General features: G+C 37.9%; 1 protein-coding gene and 1 long non-coding RNA gene across 43 annotated transcripts in view; one reads left to right on the forward strand and one right to left on the reverse strand.

Moving 5' to 3' along the window:
• LOC118442821 (uncharacterized) overlaps nt 1-12161 on the reverse strand; it is a 404525-nt gene that overhangs the window by 293034 nt on the left and 99330 nt on the right. The window lies entirely within an intron of this gene.
• Nucleotides 1-12161, forward strand: part of LOC118442789 (CUGBP Elav-like family member 1-A) — a 269901-nt gene that overhangs the window by 157405 nt on the left and 100335 nt on the right. For 38 of the 42 annotated variants that reach the window (XR_014983511.1, XR_014983512.1, XR_014983513.1 and 35 more), the window contains one exon: nt 1134-1303. The exons of the other annotated variants lie outside the window; for them this stretch is intronic. Coding sequence is in view for 34 of the 38 variants with exons in the window: in XM_085663560.1 (XP_085519686.1) it covers nt 1134-1303 (170 nt within the window). In the remaining 4 variants the exon portion in view is untranslated. The remainder of the gene's footprint in view (nt 1-1133; nt 1304-12161) is intronic. 42 annotated transcript variants of the gene reach the window in all.

Raw genomic sequence — 12161 nt, forward strand, 5'->3', positions numbered from 1 at the left:
CTCGCGTCCGTAGCGTGAAATGGTAATGCCTTCCGCTCATATAACCGACCCTCACTCAACGATGCTCATAACTCATGCCGACTGGTTAACCGCGCGCTAACGTCCTCCTCGTGTTACTGCTTGTATCGCGGCTCGAAAGAAGTTAGAAAAAAAAAAAAAACGCAACGTGTGCCCGTTCATCGATCCTCTTATTTTCCGGTTTTTCTCATCGATTTGTTAAGTAATTGCTAGAATAATGTTGTGCGCATTTTTCTTTTTTTATTTTTTTTTTTTTTTTTTTTTTTTTTTTTTTAACAAAATGTTTAGGAAATAAGTTGAAACGATCTTTTTAATTTTATATAACTTTGATTAGAGAAGTGCGAATAATTTTGACAAAATTACATAAATTTTGTTAATTAATGAATATAATTACAAATAGCCGGCGATATTATATATATATATGTATATACATGATCTATATGAGAAAGTACGATAAAATCGTTTAAACACGACACGATATCATCGCGTTCCCTTCGATTGGAAATTAATGCGGAATCGATTGATGACGACAAGAGAGCAGAAAATTAAGGTCAACTTGTATGTGGCCAAACAGTGTTAGGAGTGGCAAAATAATGACAGTGGCTATTGAGGACTAGTAGTATAATAATGTTTGAAAGATGCGGAGGGAAAGTCTCACTTGAAAGATCCAGTTCTCTTGTACAATATACCATAAAACGTGACCGGTTTGCGACAAATCAACGCGAACGAACCGAAAGCGTAAGTTTTCAAAGCGGATATGTACGTAGGAGGGTGAAAACGGTCAAATATGTACACGCGATAATCAAACAGAACGCAGTCATTTGCCCGTATACGCACCAGCGATATACTGAATTATACGCGACTTCGATTCCGTCGCGACTACGTTAATGTAAAAATTTGACATTAAACTGTGTCGTGATCGATCGAATCGTAATCAAAATTAGCTATGAGAAAAATATATTTCAATGAGGTTGTTCAATCAGAATAGACTTTTTTTGTCGAACGAAAAATAAAATTTGTTGATCGGGTGCAAAACAATGTAACGTGTAATTTCATAATACATAATTGTACGAGCTTCGATGTTCATCTAATGAATCTTATTTATGATGTTACAGCATAATGAACAATAACAGCGTGGAGCAGCCGGATCCAGACAATATAAAGATGTTTGTAGGGCAGGTACCCCACGACATGGACGAGAATGATCTCCGAACGTTGTTCGAGGAGTTTGGCCGAGTGCATCAGATCAACGTTCTACGCGACAAAACCACCGGTAGTAGTAAAGGTAAGGGAATAATCTAACAGGTCGTACGTGCTTGCCTTTCACTATTCACTTTCAGCACACCGCATGGTTTTATCTATTAATCGTAAGAAGTATAATATTCAGCGATGATAAATGAGGGAGAAAAAATCTATCCTATTCGTCTATCGATCAAATAAATTAAATATATCAATGGTCGAAAATATTGACCGGAAAATTGGATATCGTTTTCGTAAAATTTTAATGATTCGATAGATCATGTTCAGTTCCATGAAAAGTAATCGAAGAAAGGACCAAGTAAATCCAGGCTGATTTACATAAAAAGAAGACGGACAGGTGAATAGGTGGAACCAGCAGAACGTCTATCGAGCAGTCGGTTATCGAAGAGAGCGAGAGAGGTTTAGGGGGAAGGTATTGGAGGAAGAAGAGAAAGAGAGAGAAAGTAGTCGCGTATACGTGGCACACGCGAGGATCGATGCCCAGACAGAGTTGGTCGCCGGTCGCGCTTCCACGGCCCTTCCTCGGTCTATTGATCGCTCCGAGAAAACCCTCCTCCCTCTCTCGTGTCTTCCGTAGCCCTCTTACGCCACTCTCTCTTCCTCTTTTCATTCCAATTAATATCACTCGTGTATATATATATATATATATATAGATATATGTGTGTGTGTGTGTATATATAGGTACCTCTTTTGACGACACGCGTATTGCTCTCGGAATATCGTACCTCTCTGAAAATGGTAACATATTTTTTGTTTTAACTTTCATTCGAAGGAATCGTATTTTATCTTTCGCGAAATTTAAAATTATATTTTCATATGTCCAATCATTTCGTACAATGATATTATTCATTTTAATTTAAATAATTTATATACTATTCATTTTAATTGATATTAAATTTGTCATTGGTTTGACACACGAGTAGATATTCATAACGAGCGTAAAACTCATTCTCGACGTGGTGTCGTTAACCTCAAGAATAGAATACGTCAAAATCCTCAGAATCGTCGGAATAATTAATCCGCGCGAATTGTAAGCGTCATTTGCACCTGTAAAATTGATGACAGTAGACGACGTATGGATCTCTAAGCACTCGGTATTCGTTCGCCATTGTGCAAAATTTAACTCGATTACCTCGATGTAATCGTAAATTAATGTTCCAACCCAGTGCCATTTTTTCACGTTTTTCGCAACCGGAAATCGAAATTTCTATGTCGATGCTTCGATAGAAAGAGTAATTTTGCTATTTCCACTTTGGTTTTTATCATTGACGTATATATATATAAGAGATATATAGTGCGAATCGATTTTTACTAACGACCCACTAAGATATTCATCGTTTCGATCTATAGATCGTACTTTTATTCATTTAGTGTGGTTAAAATATGTAACAACGATAAACATTTGACAGAATTGTTTCAATTACTATCATCGTTAAGTATTCTTCAAATAAATTTTTTAATGAAGAACTAAATGATATCGATGGAAATAAATCTTTTTGCCTTATAGCAATTTTCAATTGAACGATCTGCTACCGTTTTTGATTTTTTATTCTTATTTTCTTTTCTTTTTTTCTATTTAATAATTCTCGAGAATAATTAAAGCAGGTGTACTTATCGTAATTCGTAAAACTGATGAACGCGACGTATGAATAAATAATAAAATAATACGAAAGGATTCGATTTACTCTACAGTACGTTAAAAAGTGGAATGGTACGAGAGAGTGCAGTTGCAATTGCAGGTGCTCGGCACAGACCAAATAGCAGCAGCAATGGCAGCTCTTCGTTGATACAACCACTCCAAAGTAAATATTACAATATGTGAGTCCCCTTGAATCGGTAGAGAGATACCTTGTTCCCGAAAAAAAAAAAAAAGAACTTTACAATATTCCCTCAAATTTTCAATTAATTATTTTACATAAAGCAAATTTCATTCGGTTTACGGCATAATGATTACTCATCCTTTGATTCGAATTTATACTAGCGAAAAGAGATGAAACAAAGGGAACCATTCATCCTTTTTATTTTTAGATCGATCGACAATAGGATAATGATAACGATGTGACATCTTATTATATTAATTATATTAATATACTGTAGTTGAACAAACGCGACGTGAATCAAATAATATATCCGATATATATATATTTGTGCGGGTAGAGAAGGCTAATTCGATATGTTACGTAGGAACATTACGTTCATATCGTAGCACTTCGATACAAGATTACAATTTTTTTTTATTATCTCTGAGAGCTTTATATAAAGTAAATTGCATTCCTTTTGTAATATAATTAACAATCGTGTACGGATTATAAAAAAGAGGTACACTTTGAGAAGAGATACGATCGAACGCTCACGTAGATGTAATCAACGTTAAGAGAGAAAGAGAGAGAGAGAGAGAGAGAGAGAGAGAGAGAGAGAGAGAGAGAGAGATAGAGAGGAGGAGAGAGATTACGAAAGATACGAGAGATACGTGAAAAGTTCGATGTCAAAGGAACGGAAGAAAAGTGTCGCTTGCTCGTGTTCAAGTGTTCTCGATTGAAAAGTGCAGAATCCTCTTCTCGTCGATGTCATTTTTTGTTTCTTTTTTTTTTCTTTTTTTTTCTTTTTTTTTCAGGAAAACTGTCATTTGCGATCGGAGAAAAATGTTTAAGAGTGATATATTGGAATCTCGGAAGTGTCCATCCGGAAGTATTTGTTTTTGAATCGACGCTCGGATCGCGATACTTGACGTTTCGAAACAATGAGAGAGACAACGCGTCGTAGTTACGACGATATACGAGAAGAGTTTAGATCAAAGGAATACTTTTCTATTTAAAATTCGCTTACGCGTCGTCATCCAGAGAAAATTGTCAAGCGATAGAAATGGCGTCAAAGAGAATTATAATTAAATTGATGTTGCTACCTTTACGAATCACGTTACTTCGTAATAAAGTAAATGTCTCTCTCTCTCTCTCTCTCTCTCTTTCTCTTTCGCAAAACCATATGTCATTTTATCGTGTTACTTCTGTGTATCGGTATTAGTATGTTTGCATACACTCTCTCATTTTCTCTACTTGTCTCTCTTACTCTCTCGTGGAAGACCATCACTAAAAAGCTGCGGTGATTTTGTGGTTGTGAAACGTTTAATGATACGAGATAATTAATTCACGAAATGTTCGATATAAAGCATGTTTCTACAATGGAGGAGATATTAAATAACATTATGAAAATCAACGTAACCGCAGCGTAATTAAAGTTTCCTGGTTAATAATAGCTAGGCGAAAGATACTAATGCCTCGGGAGTGTAAACTAAAAATTTAAATAAAACAAAAGAAGGAATAAAGTCGAAAGAAAAATAAAGCGAGAACGAAATTTATCGCACGTTTCCGTAAAATTTGAAACCGATCGAAGCTACCAAGTGGGTTCATTCTTTTGATCCAACTTACGTTTCTACCTTACATTACGTTTCTATAAAAATCGATACGATAACGCGCCAAAATCGAATTTCGATTTCCGCCATAGTCTACTTTCTTACGAACACGTCTCCATACAACTCGAATTTCGTTCGATCGTCAAAGCGTGGTTACTTCGTCGCTCTCCAAATCGTTTTCTTCCCCTTATCCTGTGTTCTCCGTGAGGGATAAGAACGTATCCTAGAAAATGACCGGAATGAAATTCGGTGGTATATACGATTGGTCCGAAGAGATTGGAGACAAGAATGGAACGTTTCGTAAGGTCGATCGTTTAAAGAAAAAATGGCACGAGAACGTGATAAGTAAAAGACATTAGTCGAGAATTAAGTCGAGCTAGGATCCTGAACCAAAAAGTTTTATTGTTCGCTAAGAAAAGTCTACCTCGAGAGAACAAAAGTTTACCTAAAGTATCACAACCACTGTCGTGCACGTGCACACATCGTATATGTAGAACATACATTGGCTTCGTAGGAAACAGTCTTTCGCGACACGTTGTTTATGCAAGCAAGAGAACGTGAGATAGTTGGGAAAAGTTTCGATCCGTATAAGTTGCATCTCGTGTTTCACTTAGTTGACGATACTTAGCGTAGCTCCATCGCCATGGTCCCATCAACTTTTCAACCAATTCGTAAACCGAGCCGCTTTTAAACTAGCAAAAAGTGCGTTACTTTCCAAAGCAGCCATTTCGAAAGAATTAGATTTTTCATTAGATCAGATAATACGTTTTAAAATAAATTCAAATTCATATTATTAATAATTTTACATATCTCACGGGATACATGAATCCTACGTATAATCACAGAGATAAATTATAAATTTATAAAGGAATTTTTAAATCTGTCATTATTCTCTTTCAATTATTAATAAATACGTCGAGTGTATCGTTCCTGATTGTCACCTACAGATTGCGATCTTCATTAATCCTCGAGAAAATTATTCAGAAATCTCCTCTCGATGGCTTTCATCGCGCTCGCAAATCGATATCCTCCGTTACTCGTTACGCAGAAGTAGACCTTATCATTAATCACGCAGCACTATTAATCGTTCTTAAGTAGAACGGCATTCGAGCGCAAGACGGTGCCTCGCTCTTTTCAAAGGAACGAAAGCCACCCTTTGAGCAAACTCGAACGACGGAGCTGTCTCGAGGACCGGCATAGAATCCACCTTGCCTGCTATTTATCCGTCACATCCTCTGCTCTATCGCACATCGATCGACTCGAATCGAGAGCTTGCGTTATCCTACTGTACCGCCATTATCTGTTTCTCTCGATAAAGTAGTAAAAAAAAAAAAAAAAAAAAAAAAAAAATATCGCACTTTATTTCTTTTCCTTTTCATTTATTTCTCACTCGATGTTCACGCGAAACTAATAATTTTTAAGTACTATTTTCTATTATTCGATAATCATGTCGAAAAAAAAAAAGAAAGAAAAACAAGCAAAGAAAAAATACACGTAAGTGTAATAGAAAATAATTCGTTAGAGAAATCATGATCACGAAACGATTTCGTTTTCGTGTCCTGTCATCTCAAAGTTTTTCTTTTAGCCGTCCGAGATTTCTTTCGTTCTCTACACTGAGATTCGTTCTTCCTGAATTTTCTGAATCCACGAAGTACACACGAGAATCTTTCTCCACGACGCACTTCAGCGGATTAGACGAAAAACTTTAAACGAAACTCTCACATCGCCGGATATCGCCAAGCTGCGCTCGGTTTTCGTAGACGTCTATTTCGGTGTTTGCGAGAGCGGAAAAACTATGTTCCATCTCGTTTCTTTTTTCCTATCTTATATGACAGCGAACCTTGGATATTTTAACGAGAACAATCGATTATACTCATCGTATAGATACATTTCTATAATAATTTCTCTTTCACATATAAATCTGATATTCATAATTTGCAATTCCGTGATTATACCAGTAATCGTGATGTTATTACCAAAACCAGTTTTGAATTATTAAACAAGTTTAATCCAGTGTAACGATTTGAATAGTTAATATCGTAGTGGCCCGAACTGGACTAAAATAATCTTGAATCATAATTGTTAAAAATACAAAATAAATAAAAATGACCTAAAAACCGATGTAACAATCAATAGGAAAATCAATCTTTATTTGTTTTATACGGATGGTCGACTGGTATAGATATCGACGAGGCGAGTACTTGACATATTTCAAAATTCCATCACGTTCTATAACGCGAATAATTAGGACAACGCAGGGCATTATTTTATAGATATTGTATATATTATGAATATATAAATGCAAAGCGTATTACGCGTAATCTCACGTATGAAGATATACAAAATTATCGTGAATTCGAACAAACTCAATGAATTGTTCAAACGCATTAATTTCTTTCGATTCCTTTGCCTTTCCACCGATAATCTGGACAAAGATCTATCAAAGCTCTAGTTTAAGGTATATTCGTGGTAAGTTTCATCGGTTTACCCTACTAGTTCCTACCTCGAACGACTTTGGTGGTTAGCCAAGTCACAAACTTAGAGTCGTCGTTCCATCTTCGGCACTCACCTTTGCGTCACGTCGATTTACAACGAGGACGTGTTCGTGATCGTTCTCCCGACAATCCGTTCTCTCGAAAATTAGCCACATTATGCTTTCCAAATTGGACTCGTAGAACGCAGCGATTATAGCGATGTCTTCGATGGTACGCTCTTAAGTGCGCTCGAGCGCTTTAAACGAAAGGAACTTGTAGAATTTCAATGGTAACTCGCCAACTTGGTATCTTTGAAACAAGTTCCATGTCCTCTTACAAGTGTCTTCGATGAGAAATATTTCACAGTTCTAAATTCCTTCGAATATCAATAATTAAATATCTTAATAGATTCAAGGAAAATGATCAAAGATCAGTCTTTCTTTTTATTTTTCTTCATAAATCACTTTTCTTTGCCCCCAAACCTAGCTGTTTCAACGTTGGATAAGAAGGAGGAAAATTGACTCGACTCGAAATCGTATGCATTTCTATATTTCTAGACAAAGGAAGCATATTCACCACAGACGTAAGATATTCGTGAATCCACTTGCCCGAGCTCGACTTTAATCTTGCTTTTTGTGCGCGACATCGTGCCGCAACTTGCAGGATATTCGACTGCTGCTTCTTGCGGGTCTTGCTTACGAGTCCGAAGTTTACATTGAATGCATTTGAGATGATAAGTAGTACATGGAGAACGAACTACGACTCCTTGGAAAAAGTTCTTACTTCCATTCTTTGCTTTCTCTCTCTCTCTCTCTCTCTCTTTCTATATTTTTCTTGTATTCATAGCTAACGTTACTTTACCTGGGAAAACCTAAGAATTCCTATCTCCGACGTATTTTTAGAACGATATATCTCTCTAATTTCCTTTCCTCGTGTACTTATCGATCGTACGTCCTATTTAACTTTAAACTTGACTTTGGCTTATTTACATAAACCGCTGGGTCTTTAGCTCGAAGCTCTTACAGTGTCCACGAACCTGTTCCAACGGAGGCTCCCTAACGATTTAGCGACTTCATTTTAATGACAACGAGGACGACAACGACGACGACTAGTATGGCCTAAGAGCTTTTATCGAAGACTGGACGGTCGGAATCATTAAGTTCGCACGAACGTGTTATCGAAGAAAAAATTTTCTTCGAGGAAATATAAAAGTCGTTCGAGAAATTACTCTATCGACAAATTTTAACGACCCTCTCACACTTATATTTTTAAGCTTCAAATGTCAGATTTATGAACGAGCAAAAGTATAAATGAGAGAAACGTAAATCTCGTGTAAATTGATCACCGAGTGGTCTCGGATGACCGCTCGAGAGATAGAAAAGCATTTTTCATTGCGGTTAAGTGGCAAGAAAGAGAGAGAGAAAGAGAGACAAAGAGACAGACAGAGATAAAGAAAGAGTAAGAAATGTAGAAACTCTTTTCTCGCGATTGGCCTTTCGCCCTCTGAGCATTCCTTCTTTACCGGCTTTTCCTTGACGCGTTCCCCGAGGACGACGAAGGCCGTGACGGTGGAAATGGTGTGCCGGAGGTCGAGCTTGTTCGAGGAATGCTAAGTGGAAGGGAAGCCGAGTGGCTCGGTGGAACGAACTGCTTTAATTTAAAGTTGCGTACGGGATTTGGGACTTTTACTTTTCCACTTTTGGCCCCTCCGTGGTTGGGGAACGGCTGGAAAAGGAAAAGACGCTTATCGTCGCTCGACCGGCTCATTACGCTTCGTCCTTTCGAATTAACGTCCTCGCCAGGTTCCTAACGAACGAGCTAAACCGTTCACGAGTTTAGCTATAACAGCTTCGATCGGCTCGGCAAAGCTCTTCGATATCGTTTTCGTCTTTGTCTTCATTTTTACGTTTTACTTTTAGCAAGAGTTCTTAAAAAAAAAAAAAGAAAAAAAAAGAAAAAGAAAAAGAAAATATTCTCTCTCTCCCACCGTGAAGTTCTTCAAAACGAGCCAAGCGAAGACTGCGGTCGTGCATGTATAATCGCGTACGAGCTGAGTTACGATGTCGGAGACTTTTCTTCTAGAAATTATGAATTGAAATATTCGTCTGGAAATATTTTCCACGTATTCTTTTTCTTTTTTTATTTCGTTTTCTTCTTTCCTTTTCTTTTTCTTCTTCTTCTTCTTTTTTTTTTTTCATTCCATCCTTTTTTCTCATTTTATTCTTGTCTATGACTTTTTTTACCAAGACAAAAAAATCTCGACTCCGTTCGTAAATTTGCGGGCGGAAACGCAACGGAAAAATAAATCGCGTAAACGGAAAACACTTTGTGGCCGGGTTGAAAAGCAACCGGAAGCTTTGAGTGGACGCACGCTACGTTCGCCCACTCGACGATCCTGTACAACCATTTGAACATAACAAAGAATACCACACAGGAAGATAGCTTCGCAATCAGTAAAGACTCGAGGAAGTTCTGGCTGTTAGCCAGGATTATAAGAAGCAGGACTGTAAAGTTTAATTTCTCGAATCCTTGCCGAAGTAGCTTTCTCTCTCTCTCTCTCTCTCTCTCTCTCTTTCTATCTCTACCTCTATCTCTTTTTATGCTCTTACACTCCTTTACCGACCTCCTTCCGTCCCCACAGGACCTCATCCTCTAACCGTCCTTTGGCCGTCCTCTCTCACTCAACTTGTACGCCAGGCGTTTTCCACTTTCTTTCTTTCGGAGCTTCCGCTCTTGTTTCTCCATTCTTTTCACGTTCTTCCTTTGCCATTCCTAAACTTCTTCTTCCTTGTTCTTTCAATCCTGTTATATCGTCTCTCCTTTTTCGCTCCACGTCTAATTTCTTTTCTCCCTAACTCGTATAGTCCTTCTTTCTCTATCTACCTTTCTTCTCCGTTACCTTAGCGAATAAAGAAAAACGAGACCACACACACACACACACACACATATATATATATATATATATACACCTTCTCACTTTTCGTCGTTATGTGTCACACGATATTTCTGTAAAAGCGGACTTCGATGGAACAAATATTTAACCGATCGAATAAAAAAATCATTAAGTAATGTAACCGTATTTCAACCGATTCTAAAAGTAACTCAAATAAATTTACACGTAGATTATATCTAACCATAGATAGGTATATCGACGAGTTCTACTTCGGAAAGTATATTAAACTATAATCGAATCAATTTTTTTTCGACTCTATCCTATGGATAAGTACTCTTTTATAGATATATTTGGGATTTTTATAGATATATTTGTTCGTTCGAGTCTGAACTTTGTGGAAATTGTCGTCGAAATGACGTTTTCACGATAGAGCAAAGCCGTATTCGAGAGATCGATCTAGAGTTATCGTTTACGTAGATGAGGGAGAGAAGTTCGTCGTTAGGGAAAGTGCGTGCCGGAGACATCGACAAATATTCGGTGGCGCCGTGGATGAGTCGGAAACGAGAAGAAAGGAGGAATATATAGATATATGTATATGTATATATTTTGATGGAGTCACCGCGCACACTACGTTTCACCGATACGCAACCGACCATCGAGTACAATGGCTTGGAACGAGTCCCAATATTATCTTCCATTATGACGCGCATTGAGATCTTCCGGGTAATAAGATCTTTTGAATTTATGACAGTCATACTTGCAACCACCGTCCGGCTCAACAAAATGCGCCGATTTATCAGACCCTTTTTCTTCCTCATCCTTCTCCGTTTACTTTCTCGATCCGACGAAATCGCATATGTTTCGCATGACGACATTCGTTATCGTACAAACAAACAAGCAAACAAACAAACAAGAAACGCAAGATAGTTGCGGAAACTTCTAAATATTATTCTTTTCTTCTTCCTTTCCCTTGAATACTTTTCACAAAGAAGAAGGAAAGTATGTTTTCCAAAAGCTTAACCATCAAGGAGACTTTTATTCTCCTCGTTTTCCATCGTTTGAATAAAGAAGGAGCCTATATTCCCTGTAAAATGAAGTTGACCCGATTTCAGAGAGGTGGAAACAATAGATCAAGTCGATCGGTCGCTTTACCCAGACCCATTTCTTTTTTATCCATTTCAGTCGTTTCCAAACGAAGAACTACGTGAAACAATATCGAGTGAAAGTCACGCTCCTTCGTCCGAACGACCCAGTGATCTTCTAAATTATTCTTCGTTGTTCCTCGAAGCGCAAAAATGAAAAAGAAAAGGAAAGGAAAGGAGAAACGGAAAGAAGGCTAAGAAGAGGGATGGGCAAGTAGAAAATAAGGAAGGACAGGAAAAAGAAGAAAATGAAACGCCATTAGAGACATTCGCGGTGTTTGACGGGAGTCAATGGAGAAAGGGAAAGAGAAAGAGATAAGAAAAAAGAGCGAGACGTTTGCACGCACTTACTCGAAGGTGAATCCACAGAAAATCCTGTTGCTGGCAAAAGATTCGTCTTCCAATCTGGTGTCTAGCGGAAAGAAGAGAAGGAGAGACAGAGAGAGGGAGAGAGAGAGAGAGAGAGAGAGAGAGGAAAAGAGAAAGAAAAAGGTTGGTAAAAAGAGGGGAAAAAGAAAAGAAAAAAAGAGAGAGAACTCGAGAAAGGGATGGTAGTAGTGGTAGCGATGGTGGTGGATAGAAAAGAGAAAGAAAGAGAAAGAGAGGGGGGGATAGAAACGCGAAGAAGTAGAAGTGGAGTACGACAAAACCTCAATCCCTTTAATGGAGACAAATCCCCCTCGCGCACACCCTTCCACGAGGTAGTAGCAGACAATTTGTAAGAGTATATCCCACCTAGCCGGAGATATTAGTATCCAGGAGCAGTGGTAGCCCCAGCAGCCAATCATCCTCCGGCCTTTCCTTCTACCTTTCTCTTTTCCTCTTCTTTCTCTCCTCTTTTCTTTTCACTCTATCTTTTCTCGTTCTAACTACGTTAGTTTTGCTATACTCTCGAACGCTTTCTCTTTTTATTATTTTTTTTTCCTTCTCTCTCTCTTTCTTTTTCTCTCTATGCTCGCTTCCTT

This window comes from Vespa mandarinia, chromosome 22 (assembly GCF_050613455.1).
Source record: "Vespa mandarinia isolate Hongniang chromosome 22, ASM5061345v1, whole genome shotgun sequence".
Classification (NCBI taxonomy): domain Eukaryota; kingdom Metazoa; phylum Arthropoda; class Insecta; order Hymenoptera; family Vespidae; genus Vespa; species Vespa mandarinia.